The 20,376-nt window shown below is 38.4% G+C and overlaps 3 protein-coding genes across 3 annotated transcripts; all 3 read left to right on the forward strand.

Annotated features, from left to right (window-relative positions):
* Window positions 1–3,100: 3,100 nt before the first annotated feature.
* On the forward strand, window positions 3,101–8,097 carry LOC108428094 (C-C motif chemokine 4 homolog). Its single transcript, XM_017698812.2, has 5 exons — window positions 3,101–3,243; window positions 4,130–4,244; window positions 4,583–4,624; window positions 7,098–7,216; window positions 7,979–8,097. The coding sequence occupies exons 1-5, from the start codon at window positions 3,168–3,170 to the stop codon at window positions 8,095–8,097; spliced, it is 471 nt and encodes a 156-aa protein (XP_017554301.2). The 5' UTR covers window positions 3,101–3,167.
* Window positions 8,098–10,854: 2,757 nt separating this feature from the next.
* Window positions 10,855–12,702, forward strand: LOC108428096 (C-C motif chemokine 14-like). The gene is made up of 3 exons (XM_017698814.2): window positions 10,855–11,050; window positions 11,885–12,005; window positions 12,349–12,702. Exons 1-3 carry the CDS (start codon window positions 10,960–10,962, stop codon window positions 12,449–12,451), a joined length of 315 nt encoding a protein of 104 aa, XP_017554303.1. The 5' UTR covers window positions 10,855–10,959; the 3' UTR covers window positions 12,452–12,702.
* A 1,100-nt stretch (window positions 12,703–13,802) lies between these two features.
* Window positions 13,803–15,698, forward strand: LOC108428098 (C-C motif chemokine 14-like). The gene is made up of 3 exons (XM_017698815.1): window positions 13,803–13,974; window positions 14,989–15,109; window positions 15,407–15,698. Exons 1-3 carry the CDS (start codon window positions 13,899–13,901, stop codon window positions 15,459–15,461), a joined length of 252 nt encoding a protein of 83 aa, XP_017554304.1. The 5' UTR covers window positions 13,803–13,898; the 3' UTR covers window positions 15,462–15,698.
* Window positions 15,699–20,376: the final 4,678 nt, after the last annotated feature.

The following is a 20,376-nucleotide window of genomic DNA, read 5'->3' on the forward strand; positions in this document are numbered from 1 at the left end:
CGAGGAGCCATTGTCCACAAGTGAGCTCCTTGGATGCATTAGCCTTGGACTGTTGGTGAAGATGATTTCTTTTCTGATGTTGAAGAAAACCGTCTTTTCTCCACCACCAGAGCTGCAGTCTCTACAGAGAAAAGTAACATCATAAAGACTAATTTGATTTCAGTGCTGCAGCTTCTATACAGTGTACAATACAGCTTCTATACAGTGTACCGTGTATTGCCTTTTTCAATATCAATGCTTATCTAAGATAAGACAAGACAAGACAAGACAAGACAAGACAAGACAAGACAAGACAAGATAAGACAAGATGTGTTTATTGTCATTGCACAGTGTACAACAAAATTGAGCAGCAATCCAGCGGCACTTCCTACATACCAAACAATTTAAACACAAGGCTAAAATATATGAAGTGCAGATTTAAGGGGGGTTGGGTGTCAAAAATCTTAAATACAGTATAAAAAAAAAGAAAAGAAATAAGAAAAAGGACTATAAAACTATATATTCTAAAACAGTCAATAGACAGGTGAGGTAGCAGTTGTAGTTGCACATTCCTTGGACAGCTTATAGTGTTTTATAATATTGCACATCTGAGAATTATTGCACAGTAAGAATACAGATCACACTCTCGAGAACAAATGAATAATAAATAGAACAGATGTGGGGTGGAACACTGGAACACTGGAACAGTGTAAAGTGTCCTAATGAGGTCAGTGCCAGTAAAGAGTTGTAGTGGTGTTCAGTCGGTTCCACTGAGCTCAGTGTTCTATAGAAGGTCCTTGCCATTGTGTGGGTCTGGAAGTGTTCAGTTCCCGTACGCCTCTGGGGTAAAAGTTGTTTTTAACTCTGTTTGTCTGGGATGGGATGGACCTAAAGCGTTTACCTGAGGGCAGCAGGTGGAACAGATGATGTCCCGGGTGAAATGTATCCTTCAGGATGTTGGCTGCCCTGCTGAGGCAGCGGGAGCTGAACAGGTCCTCCATGCAGGGCAGTGGGCAGCCGATGATCTTCTGGGCCGTGTTTATGACCTCTGATGCTGTTGTTTAAAATAAAGCAATGTGTTGCATGCCTTTGAAGTGAGACATTTATGTTTTTGTATTACATGAATATTGTATAAGAGAGTGATGCAGTGATAGTGATACAATAGTGATGCTGTAGAGGTTGAGGGTGCATTTACGTTCACAGGACACCAATAACAGGTTATAATGATGAGATATGCAGAATAGACAAGGATGTTGAAACTGTCTACATATACACTCACCAGCCACTTTATTAGGTACAGTTGATCAGTTGCTTGTTAACACAAATAGCTAATCAGCCAATCACACGGCTGCAGCTCACTGCATTTAGGTGTGTAGAGGTGGTCAAGACAACTTGCTGAAGTACAGACCGAGCATCAGAACGGGGAAGAAAGGGGATTTAAGGGGCTTTGAACGTGGCGTGGTTGTTGGTGCCAGACGGGCTGGTCTGAGTATTTCAGAAACTGCTGATCTACTGGGATTTTCACACACAACCATCTCTAGGGTTTACAGAGAACGAGCCGAAAAAGAGGAAATATCCAGTCAGCGGTCAGTTGTGTGGACGAAAATGCCTTGTTGATGTGAGAGGTCAGAGGAGAATGGGCAGACTGGTCCCAGATAATAGAAAGGTGACAGGAACTCAAATAACCAACCAAAATCTCTGAAGAACGTTTCCAACACCTTGTTGAAAGTCTGCCATGAAGAATTTAGGCAGTTCTGAAGGCAAACGGGGGCCCAACCTTCTACTAGCAGGGTATACCTAAAAGAGTGGCCAGTGAGTGTAAAAAACAAGTAGTTATGTTGGATTTTGGTTTCTAGCATTCTGAAGGAGGTGAATGGTTAGTCTAACAAGCCAGACTTTATCATGTCTGAATCTGAAGTGTTTCATCTTTTAACAATCACCAATACTGACAAAAAGGCCCATTAGACTCACCAACAAACCAAACAGGCTGTTTAAGTTTGGTCTATGGGAGACAAATTGGCAAACGTAAGGGCATCTTTCTTAAGAGATGCTAAATCCTTCAAGGAAATACCTTCAACTGCTTAATTACTTTTTAAAAATAAATATAGAGACTGTATCTCACTCTGAAGAGGTTCTTTGTTCTACCTGTGTGCAGAGCATACACTTCCTTGCAAAAGTGGACTACAAACAGTAAACATGCACACAACAGCATGCTCACTGAGGTGTGGACATCCAGTCAGAAAAGGAACTGAAAATCCTGATAGTTGTGGGCACCTGAGATCTGACTGAGGAGCCACCGACACCTGACCAGAGGGTGTTTAGCTGAGAGAGACTATTAACAATACTGTAGAGAGACTGATCTATCTATCTATCTATCTATCTATCTATCTGTCTGTCTGTCTGTCTGTCTGTCTGTCTGTCTGTCTGTCTGTCTGTCTATCTATCTATCTATCTATCTATCTATCTATCTATCTATCTATCTATCTATCTATCTATCTATCCACACTACCACCACCCTGCCGTTGTCTGAGCAGTGAAAAGTCACAATATTTCTTTGATGAATTACTTATTTACATATTTATTCTATTAAATAATTAATTAATGAGTGTGCCTTTCTAATGCATGTTTTCTGGGGACCAAGTTAACAAGTACCAGCCTCCACAGTTACTTCTCTGCTGAGAATCAAACTCAGTCAGACACAACATTCTTAACTGATTCCTCCACTGAAAGGCCTTGAACATCACACCCTCATCTTCAACCCAAGATCTGAGTATTATGCTGATGCTGTATGCGTTATGCATCTGTGGGTGTTGCCAGCAAAGCTGTTTAGAAGGAGTGTCTACACATGTTTGGAGGTGCTGTGAAGAACTTCTGATTTAATCTACTGAACCTAAAGGTGTGTTAATAGGTTTTTGTGCATCACAGGTTTTCAGCCACTGTCTGGTGTTTAGTGCACTGAGCTTATCAGATACATCAGAGCTGCTATCATCATGGGTCATCTTCATACTAGAGCTTCTGCTCTGAGCTCTGAGAGGAAGATGTGGTGAAACAAAGAGGCTGTGGGGGGCAGAGCCTTTAATAAAGGACTGAAAATGAGCTATAAAAGAGAAAGTGAGAGTCTCAGCAGCTCAAAGCTCAGATAAAGACAGAGAGAGGAGCATTCAGAGCTTCAGACGCCTGCAGAGAAGATGGAGATGAAGATGAGCTGTGTGTGTTTGGTGCTGGGGCTGGTGCTGCTGATGACCGTCTCCTCAGATGCTCAGTGTGAGTTTAACACGCTTTTAAGCTTTACTTGGAGATCCAGACGCAGATTAACACACTATAATCAGGGGTGGAGAAAACTTGAGTAACTGTATTTTCTTACTATACTGAAGTATTATTTTGGAGGATTTGTACTTAAGTATTATAGTAATTGAATATTTGTACTCTATCAATTACATTTACTAGAGAAAAAACTGTTCATACCTTAAACATTTTAATTTGTACTTCCAAAATAGTTGTTATACATCTCCAAGTGCAGGAGATGGTTCTCTTTTTCTCTGGTTCTTGTCCGTCAGTTGAGATCCCACAGGATTGATTTTGGTTGATTAAACATCCAAACAAATTCATATCAATAGCCTACAACTCTGCTAATCAGTGTTCTGTGGGAGAAACAGTTGTGATTATGAATAACAGTGAGTTTGATTTGTAGTGATTTGTAGTGATGAGGCAGATGTGCTAGTCTGGGTGATGGAGAGTGTGAGGAAAACCCAACACTGAAGCTGATTTAATGTTTCAAAACAATAAAAAGGATGTACTGACTTTTCTATTGGCATATTTTGATTTGTATTTGATTGAATATGTTTGAATAGAAATGTATTAATATGAGACTGTTACTTTGTGATCATAATTTCAGTTAAATAAAAAAAAAAATATATATATATAAATAAATAATTAATTGAAAATAATAATAATGTTACACTTATATAGCTGCTTTTACAAAGTAGTCAGATAGTAATACTGTAATAACAGTGACATTACTAAAAATAATAATTCATACTACTGCTAATGCCAATAATAAGAAGAACCAAGTTATTCGTTATTTTCATAATTATAACCATATTTTAAGATTTGTTGTTAAAAAATGAAAATCTTTCTTCCTCTTCCTCAGATGCTCTTGGTCATCCTGATATCTGCTGTTTCAGCTTCGTCACTTTTAAAATTCCAGACAAAGAAATACTAAAAGTTATAAAAACACATTCCAGCTGCCCAAACGAAGGCTTTGTGTGAGTATCTGCCTTTAGAAGATTTTCATCATCGCTGTCAGAATAAAACCTCGTATCTCAGGAAAACAGGACAAAACTTTCCTAACGTTAATGTTAGTTATGGTAATGAGATTTGTCCAAGCTAATTTGGGGCGTTTCTATTGGACCATTCATCATGAGATTTTGGCACAATGTAAACGACAGCAGCTGTTTACAAATCGTGTTAAACAGAGAGGTTTTCTTCTGATAGGGACGTTACCTGGTTTACTGCTTTAATATGTTAACACATTTATTTCTATATTAAATCTGATTTGCTACTTAATATCAGTAGATGAGACTCTGTTTGTGCTGTATTTCAGGTTTACAACTCCAAGGGGCAAATACTGCAAGAAGAACCTGAAGCAAAACTAGATCTCAGAGCTGCAGCTTCAACAGAACCCAGCCGCAGCAAACAGAGCAGCTAAAAGCTTCACACTCCCCTTTAATGATCACGGGATTTTATCAACCAGCGCTTTGCTTTTTCAGTATTATCAGTGATGGTTTAACAAAACAGTGTATGATAAAAATCTCTGTAGAGAAAAAAACATCATGTAGACGAATTAGATTTCAGAGCTGCAGAAAACAGGCAATGCAATAAGCAATGTTTTTATTTTTTCAATACTATTAATGCTTATTTAATGCTGTGGATTCAAATAAAGCAATGCATTACATACATTTCAAGTGAGTCACTCATTTTGTCATATTATTACATGGATATTATATAAGAGAGTGATGCAGGAGAGTGATATAGTAGTGATACTGTAGAGGCTGTGTGTTCATTCACATTCACAACCACAAAACAGTGTGTAATGATTGGATGATGCTTAGTGTGTTTAGTACAATCATCTCATAATGCGCATGTTTATGTAGACGGAATAGACAAAGTCTGCTTATAAAAACATGTAGTGATGTTGGGTTTAGGTTCTGAAGCAGGTGAAAGGTTAGTCTCGAAACCCAGACTTTAACCTGCCGTCAGAGGGTCTCAAATATTTCATGGTTTAGCATCACCAAGAACCACCAGTGTTGACCAACCAGCCTCAGACTGTGGGAAACTGCCCTCAGCACTCGTGAGGATATCCTGCTTGAGAACTACTAAATGCTTCAGAGAAATACCTTGAAAGACTTTTTTTGATGTGATACCAAGAACTTCATTTTGTAAATATAAGGAATGTATCTCCGTCTGAACCTGTGATGTTCTCACTATGTACAGAACATAAAATTGGACATGCATTTATCACTGGACTGATTACAACCAGTAATCAGAACTGCAAGCACACAGAGGTGTGGAGAGCCAATCAGAAAGAAACAAAATCCTTATAGTTGAGGGCACCTCAGTTTTGGCTGAGGAGAAACCATCACCTGACAAGGAGCTGAGCGAGAACATCAACATTACTGTGGAGAGACTGATGTTACGCACTGAAGGGAAAGGTCTGGCGTGCAGGACCTGATGAAGGTGAGAAGCTGAGACAGAACTGGAGCTCATCAACAGCCCATCTGATAATGAGACCTTCTCTATCCACACAGAAACATGTTGCTGTGGAGGCAGAAGCTCTCACTGTCTAACAGACTGTTGGAGCTCCAGTACTGTCTCAGCTTCTCACCTTCATCAGAGATCATGTGTCCTTTCAGTGGATGAGGAAGACCAAGAAAGTTCAGGTTTCCTGCACTCAAGAACTTTCACTTCAATGTGTAACATCAATCTGGCCTCTCTATCCCTGCCCGCCCCTGTCTGGACAGTGATGGGTCACAAAATGTCTTTAAATATTTCATTGTTTGCTTATTTATTCTTCTATTTAATAATGAACTCGTGAGCTTGCTCTTCTAGTGTGTGTGTGTGTGTGTGTGTGTGTGTGTGTGTGTGTGTGTGTGTGCTTTCTGGAGACCAAGTTAACAAGTACCAGCCTCCACAGTTGCTGGGCTCCTGTCTCCACTGTAGCTCTGCTGGGAATCAAAATGAGATGAAACCTTCTGAACTGATTCTCCACTGAGAGGCCCAAATGTCAGATTTTATCATCACCCCCTCATCTACAGTCCTCAACCTCCACTGCATCACGGAGTCTGAGTACTGTGCTCATGCTGTTTCTGTGGTCCATGTACTATTATGATAGATTACAAAGAATCCTCAAAAGCTGAATATCACGTTGTCCATATTTAGTCGGCACTCATTGCCTTTATTACAGCTTCCATTCATTTCAGGAGACTTGACAGAAGAGTTTTATGTGCTATGAGGTTTTGAATTTAGTCATTCCACCCCGTTGGGCTGTTGCTGCTCCTAGATGTTCCAACCTTGCAGTAATGCTGACATGTGAGCAGGGCAGCTGTACTAGAGCAGAAATTTGACAAACCGATATTTTGGACCGGCGTCATCTTGAGACACAGCTGTGTGGAAAGTGTCTGAGCTCTTCAGTACGACTCAGTCTACTGCCAGTGTCGGTCTATGAAGGTCGCCTGGCTGTATACTTTATTTCATGCATCTGTTAGCAGTAGGAGTTGCCAAATACACTAATTAGGAGTATCTACACATGTTTGGAGACGTAATCCAGTAGTTTTGATTTAATTTACTGAATGTCAAGGTGTTTTAATGAGTTATTGCATAATGAATAAACTGCGTCACAGGGTTGCAGCAACTGTCTGATGGCTTGTGCACTGAGCTTATCAGATACATCAGAGCTGCTATCATCATGGGTCATCTTCATACTAGAGCTTCTGCTCTGAGCTCTGAGATGAAGATGTGGTGAAGGGGGAGGCCGTGGGGGGCAGAGCCTTTAATAAAGGACTGAAAATGAGTTATAAAAGAGAAAGTGAGAGTCTCAGCAGCTCAAAAACGAGATAAAGACAGAGAGAGGAGCATTCAGAGCTTCAGACGCCTGCAGAGAAGATGGAGATGAAGATGAGCTGTGTGTGTTTGGTACTGGGGCTGGTGCTGCTGATGACCGTCTCCTCAGACGCTACCAGTGAGTTTAACGCGTTTTCTTTGTACTTGTACTGATTTGTACTTGAGTATTATAGTAATTGAATATTTGTACTCTCTAAATTACGTTTCCTAGAGAAAAAACTGTTTATACTCCTTACACATTTTAATTTGTACTTCCAAAATAGTCGTTATACATCTCCAAGTGCAGGAGATGGTTCTCTTTTTCTCTGGCTCTTGTCCGTCATTTGAGATCCCACAGGATTGATTTTGGTTGATTAAACATCCAAACAAATTCATATCAATTGCCCACAACTCTGCTAATCAGTGTTTTGTGGGAGAAACTGTTGTGATTATGAATAACAGTGAGTTTGATTTGTAGTGATTTGTAGTGATGAGGCAGATGTGCTAGTCTGGGTGATGGAGAGTGTGAGGAAAACCCAACACTGAAGCTGATTTAATGTTTCAAAACAATAAAAAGGATGTACTGACTTTTCTATTGGCATATTTTGATTTGTATTTGATTGAATATGTTTGAATAGAAATGTATTAATATGAGACCGTTACTTTGTGATCATAATTTCAGTTAAATAAATAAATAAATAATAATGTTACACTTATCTAGCTCCTTTTCCAAAGTAGTTTCTCAGATATTAATACTGTAATAACAGTGACATTACTAAAAATAATAATTCATACTACTGCTAATGCCAATAATAAGAAGAACCAAGTTATTTTTTTTCATAATCATAACCATATTTTAAGATTTTTTGTTAAAAAATTAAAATCTTCTTCTCTTCCTCAGATGGTGTTGGTCAGCCTGTTCACTGCTGTTTCAACTTCGTCACTTTTAAAATTCCAGACAAAGAAATACTAGAAGTTGTAAAAACAGATTCCAGCTGCCCAAAGACAGGCTTTGTGTGAGTATCTGCCTTTAGAAGATTTTCATCATCGCTGTCAGAATAAAACCTCGTATCTCAGGAAAACAGGACAAAACTTTCCTAACGTTAATTTTAGTTATGGTAATGAGATTTGTCCAAGCTAATTTTGGAGGATTTCTATTGGACCATTCATCATGAGATTTTGGCGCAATGTAAACGACAGCAGCTGTTTACAAATCGTGTTAAACAGAGAGGTTTTCTTCTGATAGGGACGTTACCTGGTTTACTGCTTTAATATGTTAACACATTTATTTCTATATTAAATCTGATTTGCTACTTAATATCAGTAGATGAGACTCTGTTTGTGCTGTATTTCAGGATTACAACTCCGAGGGGCCAATACTGCAAGAAGAACCTGCACTAAATCTAGATCTAAGAGCTGCAGCTTCAACAGAACCCAGCCGCAGCAAACAGAGCAGCTAAAAGCTTCACACTCCCCTTTAATGATCACGGGATTTTATCAATCAGCGCTTTGCTTTTTCAGTGTTATCAGTGATGGTTTAACAAAACAGTGTATGATAAAAATCTCTGTAGAGAAAAAAACATCATGTAGACGAATTAGATTTCAGAGCTGCAGAAAACAGGCAATGCAATAAGCAATGTTTTTATTTTTTCAATACTATTAATGCTTATTTAATGCTGTGGATTCAAATAAAGCAATGCATTACATACATTTCAAGTGAGTCACTCATTTTGTCATATTATTACATGGATATTATATAAGAGAGTGATGCAGGGAGAGTGATATAGTAGTGATACTGTAGAGGCTGTGTGTTCATTCACATTCACAACCACAAAACAGTGTGTAATGATTGGATGATGCTTAGTGTGTTTAGTACAATCATCTCATAATGCGCATGTTTATGTAGACGGAATAGACAAAGTCTGCTTATAAAAACAAGTAGTGATGTTGGGTTTAGGTTCTGAAGCAGGTGAAAGGTTAGTCTCGAAACCCAGACTTTAACCTGCCGTCAGAGGGTCTCAAATATTTCATGGTTTAGCATCACCAAGAACCACCAGTGTTGACCAACCAGCCTCAGACTGTGGGAAACTGCCCTCAGCACTCGTGAGGATATCCTGCTTGAGAACTACTAAATGCTTCAGAGAAATACCTTGAAAGACTTTTTTTGATGTGATACCAAGAACTTCATTTTGTAAATATAAGGAATGTATCTCCGTCTGAACCTGTGATGTTCTCACTATGTACAGAACATAAAATTGGACATGCATTTATCACTGGACTGATTACAACCAGTAAACAGAACTGCAAGCACACAGAGGTGTGGAGAGCCAATCAGAAAGAAACAAAATCCTTATAGTTGAGGGCACCTCAGTTTTGGCTGAGGAGAAACCATCACCTGACAAGGAGCTGAGCGAGAACATCAACATTACTGTGGAGAGACTGATGTTACGCACTGAAGGGAAAGGTCTGGCGTGCAGGACCTGATGAAGGTGAGAAGCTGAGACAGAACTGGAGCTCATCAACAGCCCATCTGATAATGAGACCTTCTCTATCCACACAGAAACATGTTGCTGTGGAGGCAGAAGCTCTCACTGTCTAACAGACTGTTGGAGCTCCAGTACTGTCTCAGCTTCTCACCTTCATCAGAGATCATGTGTCCTTTCAGTGGATGAGGAAGACCAAGAAAGTTCAGGTTTCCTGCACTCAAGAACTTTCACTTCAATGTGTAACATCAATCTGGCCTCTCTATCCCTGCCCGCCCCTGTCTGGACAGTGATGGGTCACAAAATGTCTTTAAATATTTCATTGTTTGCTTATTTATTCTTCTATTTAATAATGAACTCGTGAGCTTGCTCATCTAGTGTGTGTGTGTGTGTGTGTGTGTGTGTGCTTTCTGGGGACCAAGTTAACAAGTACCAGCCTCCACAGTTGCTGGGCTCCTGTCTCCACTGTAGCTCTGCTGGGAATCAAAATGAGATGAAACCTTCTGAACTGATTCTCCACTGAGAGGCCCAAATGTCAGATTTTATCATCACCCCCTCATCTACAGTCCTCAACCTCCACTGCATGATGGAGTCTGAGTACTGTGCTCATGCTGTTTCTGTGGTCCATGTACTATTATGATAGATTACAAAGAATCCTCAAAAGCTGAATATCACGTTGTCCAGTATTTAGTCGGCACTCATTGCCTTTATTACAGCTTCCATTCATTTCAGGAGACTTGACAGAAGAGTTTTATGTGCTATGAGGTTTTGAATTTAGTCTTTCCACCCCGTTGGGCTGTTGCTGCTCCTAGATGTTCCAACCTTGCAGTAATGCTGACATGTGAGCAGGGCAGCTGTACTAGAGCAGAAATTCGACAAACCGATATTTTGGACCGGCGTCATCTTGAGACACAGCTGTGTGGAAAGTGTCTGAGCTCTTCAGTACGACTCAGTCTACTGCCAGTGTCGGTCTATGAAGGTCGCCTGGCTGTATACTTTATTTCATGCATCTGTTAGCAGTAGGAGTTGCCAAATACACTAATTAGGAGTATCTACACATGTTTGGAGACGTAATCTAGTAGTTTTGATTTAATTTACTGAATGTCAAGGTGTTTTAATGAGTTATTGCATAATGAATAAACTGCGTCACAGGGTTGCAGCAACTGTCTGATGGCTTGTGCACTGAGCTTATCAGATACATCAGAGCTGCTATCATCATGGGTCATCTTCATACTAGAGCTTCTGCTCTGAGCTCTGAGATGAAGATGTGGTGAAGGGGGAGGCCGTGGGGGGCAAAGCCTTTAATAAAGGACTAAAAATGAGCTATAAAAGAGAAAGTTAGAGTCTCATCAGCTCAAAACTCAGATAAAGACAGAGAGAGGAGCATTCAGAGCTTCAGATGCCTGCAGAGAAGATGGAGATGAAGATGAGCTGTGTGTGTTTGGTGCTGGGGCTGGTCCTGCTGATGACCGTCTCCTCAGATGCTAACCGTGAGTTTAACACGTTTTCTAGCTTCAAAGTCAGATCCAGACGCAGATTAACACACTATAATCAGGGGTGCAAAAAACTCGAGTAACTGTATTTTCTTACTATACTGAAGTATTATTTTGGAGGATTTGTACTTAAGTATTATAGTAATTGAATATTTGTACTCTCTCAATTACGTTTCCTAGAGAAAAAACTGTTCATACGCCTTACACATTTTACACAATAAGTGTTTTGTGGGAGAAACTGTTGTGATTATGAATAACAGTGAGTTTGATTTGTAGTGATTTGCAGTGATGAGGCAGATGTGCTAGTCTGGGTGATGGAGAGTGTGAGGAAAACCCAACACTGAAGTTGATTTAATGTGTCGAAACAATAAAAAGGATGTACTGACTTTTCTATTGGCATATTTTGATTTGTATTTGATTGAATATGTTTGAATAGAAATATATTAATATGAGACCGTTACTTTGTGATCATAATTTCAGTTAAATACATATATATATATACATACATATATATATACATACATATATATATATATATACATACATATATATATATATATATATATATATATATATATATATATATATATATATATATATATATATAAATAATGAATTATTAATAATAATAATGTTACACTTATATAGCTGCTTTTACAAAGTAGACAGATAGTAATACTGTAATAACAGTGACATTACTAAAAATAATAATTCATACTACTGCTAATGCCAATAATAAGAAGAACCAAGTTATTCATTATTTTTATAATTATAACCATATTTTAAGATTTTTTGTTAAAAAATGAAAATCTTTCTTCTCCTCTTCCTCAGCTCATGGTCTCGAGGGTCATCCTGTTAACTGCTGTTTCAACTTCGTCACTTTTGAAATTCCAGACAAAGAAATACTAGAAGTTGAAAAAATAGATTCCAGGTGCTCAAAGCAAGGCTTTGTGTGAGTATCTGCCTTTAGAAGATTTTCATCATCGCTGTCAGAATAAAACCTCGTATCTCAGGAAAACAGGACAAAACTTTCCTAACGTTAATGTCAGTTATGGTAATGAGATTTGTCCAAGCTATTTTGGAGCGTTTCTATTGGACCATTCATCATGAGATTTTGGCGCAATGTAAACGACAGCAGCTGTTTACAAATCGTGTTAAACAGAGAGGTTTTCTTCTGATAGGGACGTTACCTGGTTTACTGCTTTAATATGTAACGTTAACACATTTATTTCTATATTAAATCTGATTTGCTACTTAATATCAGTAGATGAGACTCTGTTTGTGCTGTATTTCAGGATTACAACTCCGAGGGGCAGATTATGCAAGAAGAACCTGCAGGAAACCCATGTCACAGCTGCAGCTTCAACAGAACCCAGCCGCAGCAAACAGAGCAGCTAAAAGCTTCACACTCCCCTTTAATCATCACGGGATTTTATCAACCAGCGCTTTGCTTTTTCAGTGTTATCAGTGATGGTTTAACAAAACAGTGTATGATAAAAATCTCTGTAGAGAAAAAAAACATCATGTAGACGAATTAGATTTCAGAGCTGCAGTAAACAGGCAATGCAATAAACAATGTTTTTATTTTTTCAATACTATTAATGCTTATTTAATGCTGTGGATCCAAATAAAGCAATGCATTACATACATTTCAAGTGAGTCACTCATTTTGTCATATTATTACATGGATATTATATAAGAGAGTGATGCAGGGAGAGTGATATAGTAGTGATACTGTAGAGGCTTGTGTTCATTCACATTCACAACCACAAAACAGTGTGTAATGATTGGATGATGCTTAGTGTGTTTAGTACAATCATCTCATAATGCGCATGTTTATGTAGACGGAATAGACAAAGTCTGCTTATAAAAACATGTAGTGATGTTGGGTTTAGGTTCTGAAGCAGGTGAAAGGTTAGTCTCGAAACCCAGACTTTAACCTGCCGTCAGAGAGTCTCAAATATTTCATGGTTTAGCATCACCAAGAACCACCAGTGTTGACCAACCAGCCTCAGACTGTGGGAAACTGCCCTCAGCACTCGTGAGGATATCCTGCTTGAGAACTACTAAATGCTTCAGAGAAATACCTTGAAAGACTTTTTTTGATGTGATGCCAAGAACTTCACTTCATTTTGTAGATATAAGGAATGTATCTCTATGTTCTCACTTCCATTCATTTCAGGAGACTTGACAGAAGAGTTTTATGTGCTATGAGGTTTTGAATTTAGTCATTCCACCCCGTTGGGCTGTTGTTGCTCCTAGATGTTCCAACCTTGCAGTAATGCTGAAATGTGAGCAGGGCAGCTGTACTAGAGCAGAAATTCGACAAACCGATATTTTGGACCGGCGTCATCTTGAGACACAGCTGTGCGGAAAGTGTCTGAGCTCTTCAGTACGACTCAGTCTACTGCCAGTGTCGGTCTATGAAGGTCGCCTGGCTGTATACTTTATTTCATGCATCTGTTAGCAGTAGGAGTTGCCAAATACACTAATTAGGAGTATCTACACATGTTTGGAGACGTAATCCAGTAGTTTTGATTTAATTTACTGAATGTCGAGGTGTTTTAATGAGTTATTGCATAATGAATAAACTGCGTCACAGGGTTGCAGCAACTGAGCTTATCAGATACATCAGAGCTGCTATCATCATGGGTCGTCTTCATACTAAAGCTTCTGCTCTGAGCTCTGAGATGAAGATGTGGTGAAGGGGGAGGCCGTGGGGGGCAGAGCCTTTAATAAAGGACTGAAAATGAGCTATAAAAGAGAAAGTGAGAGTCTCAGCAGCTCAAAAACGAGATAAAGACAGAGAGAGGAGCATTCAGAGCTTCAGACGCCTGCAGAGAAGATGGAGATGAAGATGAGCTGTGTGTGTTTGGTGCTGGGGCTGGTCCTGCTGATGACCGTCTCGTCAAACGCTCAGCGTGAGTTTAACACACTTTGTATCTTTCCAGTCAGATCCAGACACATTATAATCAGGGGTGAAAGATTACTCGAGTAATTACACTTTCTTACTGTAAGTCCTCATTTGGTAAATCTGTACTTCAGTGTATGTGAAACTGAACACTTCTACTCTTTTACATTACATTTCCAAATGATAAAAGCTCCTTACATCTTGTAATTCAGACTTTTGTAAGAACTATTTTAAAGCTGCAGGAGACGCCTTTCTTCTTCTCGGTCTCTTCTGAAGCAGTTCAGTTCTCACTCATTTGGTGTTTTAATTACAACATCCAATCAAATTCATATCAGTGGACTAACAGCCCACAACTATGCTAGATTATGTTTTGTGGAAGAAACAGTTCTGACTATTAATAACAGTAATATTCTCATAGTTCTGGTGTTAAGACGAGGCAGGTTGGCCAGTCTGGGTGATGGAGGAGGTGATTTGTACCCAGCACTAAAGTTAACAATGTTTTAAGATTAAAATGGATGTGCTGACTTTGCTGTTGAAAATCTTTAAAAAAATAAATAAATAAATAAAAAATAATAAATATATATATATATATATATATATATATATATATATATATATATATATATATATATATATATATACACACACACACACACACACACACACATATGCATAAATACATTAATGTATTAGTATGTACAATTTCTTTGTTAATGTGAGAGTTAATTAAATAAAATGAATTAAATGACTTTTTATTGATAATTTCAGTTAAATAGCTTATCTTATAGTAACTGACAGTGGCTGTACTACTGCTGATAATAATTAGCTGTACTACAATAACAATAAGAACAACTCCTGCTGGTAATCAACAATATTAAAAGAAAGTGTCAATCATTTTATTATTATAAGCATCTTACAACCATTTTTATCATTAATATTAACAGTGAAAATGGTGTGCAGAAAATGCAGATGTTAGTTTTTTGTTATTAGAAGAGCTGAAAATCTTTCTTCTCCTCTTCCTCAGCTCATAGTATCGAGGGTCATCCTGATAACTGCTGTTTCAGCTTCGTCACCTTTGAAATTCCAGACAAAGAAATACTAGAAGCTGTAAAAACACATCCCAGCTGCCCAAAGACAGGCTTTGTGTGAGAATCTGCCTTTCGAAGACATAGATCATCACAGTCGGAACAAAACCTTGCGTCTCCAACATGTGAACTTTTCATGAGGAGAAAAAACTTTCCTGAGTTCAACGTGAGTGGATGTTATGAGATTTTACAGCATTTCTATTGGTCCAGTCATAGTGAGGTTTTGGCACAATCAAAAGCTGCTGTTTCAAATCATATTGAAAGAGTGGAGATGCAAGGGTTTGTTCTGATAGAGACGATATGATGTATATTGTCTTATCATTTATTTCTGTATTAAATCTGATTCGCATCTCTCAGGGTTAAAACGAAGAGCATGGGCAGACTCTGCAAGAAAGACCTGCAGGAAATCTAGATCTGAGCTGCAGCTTCAACACAGCCCAGCTGCAGCAAACAGAGCAGCTGAAAGCTTTACACTCCCATTCAGTCATCACAGGATTTTATCAGCAGTTCATGACAAAAATCTCTGCAGAGAAAAATAACATCATTAAGATAAATTCGACTTAAGTGCTCAAGCTTCTATACAGTATATAAATATTATTAATGCTTATTTTATGCTGTGGATTCAAATAAAGCAATGCATTGCAAACATTTCCAGTGAGTCATTTATATTGTTATTGTATTCCATAGATACAAACAGTGATAGTGATACAGTGATATTGAAGCTGAGTGTGCACTCACATTCACACAACAGTGTGGGTTGATGATACGAACAGCGTGTCGATGTGTTTAGTCTACCCATCTTGTGTGTAGTAGTATTAGTGCACATTTATGGAGACAGAATGTACAGTAATAAAAAGAAAAGTAAAAAATGTTGAAAGCTGTCTGCTTAGACAAAGATAGAGCGATGTTGGGTTTTGAGCTCTAGTGTCATGAACGGCGTGAAGGAATCTCCCAAGCCAGACTTTAACCTGTCGTCTGAGAGTCTGGAGTATATCATAGTTTAACATGATGAAGAACCGCCAATGTTAACCAACCGACCTCAGATGTTGTTTTAAGTTCGGTCTGAGGGAAACAAATCAGTGTTTATTTGAGGATTTCTTGCTTAAGAGCTTCTAAATACTTCAGAGAAATATCTTGAATGATGTCATGATATGACTTTTTTATGAATATAAAGACTATGTGTAGGCTATACACTCACTGGCCACTTTATTAGGTTTATCAGGTGCTAGTAAAAGGTTGGACCCCCTTTTGCCTTCAGAACTGCTTTAATTCTTCGTGTCAGACTTTCAACAAGGTGTTGGAAACGTTCCTCAGAGATTTTGTTTGGTTATTTGAGTTCCTGTTGTCGTTTTATCATCTGGAACCAGTCTGCCCTTTCTCTGACCTCTCACATCAACAAGGCATTTTCGTCCACACAACTGACCGCTCACTGGATATTTCCTCTTTTTTGGACCATTCTCTGTAAACCCTGGAGATGGTTGTGCGTGAAAATCCCAGTAGATCAGCAGTTTCTGAAATACTCAGACCAGCCCGTCTGGCACCAACAACCACGCCACGTTCAAAGTCCCTTAAATCCCCTTTCTTCCCCGTTCTGATGCTCGGTCTGCACTTCAGCAGGTTGTCTTGACCACCTCTACATGCCTAAATGCACTGAGCTGCAGCCATGTGATTGGCTGATTAGCTATTGGTATTGGTGTTAACAAACAACTGAACAAGTGTATCTAATAAAGTGGCCGGTGAGTATTTCACTCTAAGGAAGGTTATTGTTTTAACTGTGAATGGAAAAACAACAGGTTGGGAAAAATACATTTCGCATTGGTCTGATTACAATTGATAAACAAAACTACATGCACACGGATGTGTAGATATCCAATCAGAATGAAACTGACCAGATGTTTAGCTGAGCGAGAACATCAACATTACTGTGGAGAGACTGATGTTACACACTGAAGGGAAAGCTCTTGAGTGCAGGACCTGATGAAGGTGAGAAGCTGAGACAGAACTGGAGCTCATCACCAGCCCATCTGATAGTGAGACCTTCTCTATCCACACAGAAACAAGTTGCTGTGGAGGCAGAAGTTCTCACTGTCTAATAGACTGTTGGAGCTCCAGTTCTGACTCAGCTTCTCACCTACATCAGAGATCATGTGTCCATTCAGTGGATGATGAAGCATTAGGTTCCTTTCATTCAAGAACTTTCACCTCAGTGTGTAACATCAATCTGACCTCTACATCTCTCCCCTGTCTGTGCCTGGACAATGAAGGACCACCAAATTTCCTCAACCTCTTAAAATCTCAGGCTTATTACATACTAAGGCTTTCTATTCAGGAACTTCAGCAACTTCAATGCACACTGGCTGAACTATTCTTGGTGTATAGAAGTGTGTAATAAAACTTTGGGTCTGCCAAAAGTCCCAGGCCATGTTAGAGATTAAGTATGTATGCTCTTATTTATCTACAACCCTGCTTGCAAAAAAGTTGGGATGCCAGGCAAAATGTAAATAAAAGTAGAATGCAATTCGTTTCAAATCATTAAACCCAATATTTATTTGAAAATAGTACAAAGACAGAATATCAAATGTTGAAAATTACCATTTTGACCAGTTTGAATTTGATTCCAGGAGCATGTTTCATAAAAGTTGGGACAGGGACATGTTTACCACTGTGTTTCATCACCTCTTCTCATATCAACACTCTGTAAGCGCTTGGGACTCAGGAGACACTGCTGTTTTGAAAGGTTTGAACATGAAATGGTCTCAATCTTGCTTGATAAAGGATTTCAGCTCCTTCTTCCTCATATTTTTGCTTCATAATGCAACAAATGTTTTCACAGGGTGACAGATCTGTAGTGCAGGCAGGTCAGTTTAGCACCTGGAGTCTTTCATTGTGGAGCCATGCTGTTGTATTACCAGTGGTGGACAGTAACTCAGTAAATGTAATTCGTTACTGTAGTTTTTCCATTTTGGGCGACTTTTTCCTTTCACTCCACTACATTTCAGAGTCTAATATCCGACTTTTTCCTCTACCACATTCTGAGAAATCTGTCGTTCCTTTTGGTTTCTGTGTGTATAAAAACATAACATGTCAAAACGAAAGAAGTGCAAAGCCAGAGCACCAATCATGTTTATGAACAGAGGCCTACAGATCAACACAGTAAAGGAGCTCATCTGTGATCCTGAGTTTAAAGCCAGTTTTTATTCAACTTAAACTTGGAACTAAGTTGTAAATAAATCTGAAACTGAAACTTTGCTTGTGTGTAAAAAGTGATTTCAGAGCCACTCGGTTCTCCCTGATGGAAACTGTTTACCTTCAGTGTTTTGTGCTTCTGATCATTTTAATAGACGTCAGCGTCACTAATTAATGACGTTCTATTAAAAGACTGGTTTACCAAGAGAGACGCTGGAGGACCTTCACCTGAAATGAGTTCATGAAGCTAGTCTGGTTATAAAAATGATAACAGGCCATCAGAGCCAGAATTACTTTTAGTACTTTTACTTTATACTTAAGTACATTTGAAGGCAAATACTTTAGTACTTTTACTCAAGTTGAGGTCTAGAGTAAGGACTTTACTGTAGTAAGGACCTTTTACTGGAGTAATATTTTACCTTGGGTATCTACTTTAACTCCTCAAGTACCTGATTTGTGTACTTCGTCCACCTCTGTGTATTACATACAGGTTGTGGTTTTACACAATTTAAAACAATGTAAAGGAGGTGCTGGCTCTTTATCTGTAACTCATTGATTTTATATTTCATTGAATGTGTTTCTTTGAATTCATTGACACTCTTACTTTGTAATCATAATCTGAGTTAAATACAGCTTCTCAGCATTGTTTTCACCCCTGATTATAACACAGTAATAGCAGTGACTATACTATTACTAATCATAAGTAATACAACTACAAAAAACAACAATAAGAACAAGTACTACAGATCATGATAATTCAACATTCAAAATTATACTACAACTACTACCACTACTACACCTACCACCACTACTACACCACCACTACTACTACTACCACTACTACGACTACCACCACTACTACTACTACTAGCACTACACCTACCACTACTACTACTACACCTATCACTACTACTAATACCACCACTACTACTACTATCACTACTACCACTACTACACCTACCACCACTACTACACCACCACTACTACTACTACCACTACTACGACTACCACCACTACTACTACTACTAGCACTACACCTACCACTACTACTACTACACCTATCACTACTACTAATACCACCACTACTACTACTATCACTACTACCACTACTACACCTACCACTACACCTACCACTGCTACTACCACTACTACTAATACTCTTACTAATACTGCTACCACTACTATTACTACTAATCCTCCTACTAATACAGCTACCACTACTATTACTACTACTACTACTCCTACTAATACTACTCCTACTACTCCTACTACTACAATTACTATTGCTGATACTTCAACAAATAATAATAATAATTATTAGTATTATAATTATAATAATAATTACTAGTATTATAATTATAATACTAATAATTAGTTGTAGAACTACTAATAGTAGTATTCTTTATTATTTTTATTAGTAGTAACAATACAAAAATTAGTCCACGGGTGCAGAAAACGGAGGTCCAAGTGTTCCAAAATTAGAATTTCAATAGCTTTGTACTCCTCTTCCTCATCTCATGCCCTTGGTCATCCTGATCTGTGCTGTTTTAACTTCATCGCTTTCAAAATTCCAGACACAGAAAGTCTACAAGTGGTCAAAACACATCCCAAGTCCGGCTATGTGCGAGTATCTGCCTTTAGAAGATTTATATTGTCATTATTGGAACAAAACCTCTTTTCTCCAAAAAATCTTTTAGCAGAAATGTAAGTTGTTTTTTTTTTTTCCAAACTAATTTTGGAGCATTTCTACTGGTCCATTCATCATGAAACTCTTGACACAATGTAAAACGACAACTGCTGTTTTCAAAGATTAAAAAATGACGATGCAAGGTTTTGTTCTGATAGAGAAGATGTGCAGCTTACTGTTGAATTACGTCACATTTGTTTCTATATTAAATCTGATTTGCATCGTTTAGGGTAACAACAAAGAAGGACAAGCACTGCAAAGAGGAAGAAGTGCTAAAGTAAATCTAGATTTCGGAGCTGCAGCTTCAACACAGCCCAGAGCAGCTAAAAGCTTTAAACACCCTGTTAGTCGTCGCATGATCTTATCAGTCAGTGCATTAGTTCTTCAACATTATCAGTGATTGTTTAACTGGACATAAAAAGTGTATGACTGTACCAGTGAGATGGAATCAGAC

Source organism: Pygocentrus nattereri, chromosome 8 (genome assembly GCF_015220715.1).
Source record: "Pygocentrus nattereri isolate fPygNat1 chromosome 8, fPygNat1.pri, whole genome shotgun sequence".
In the NCBI taxonomy this organism is placed as follows: Eukaryota; Metazoa; Chordata; class Actinopteri; order Characiformes; family Serrasalmidae; genus Pygocentrus; species Pygocentrus nattereri.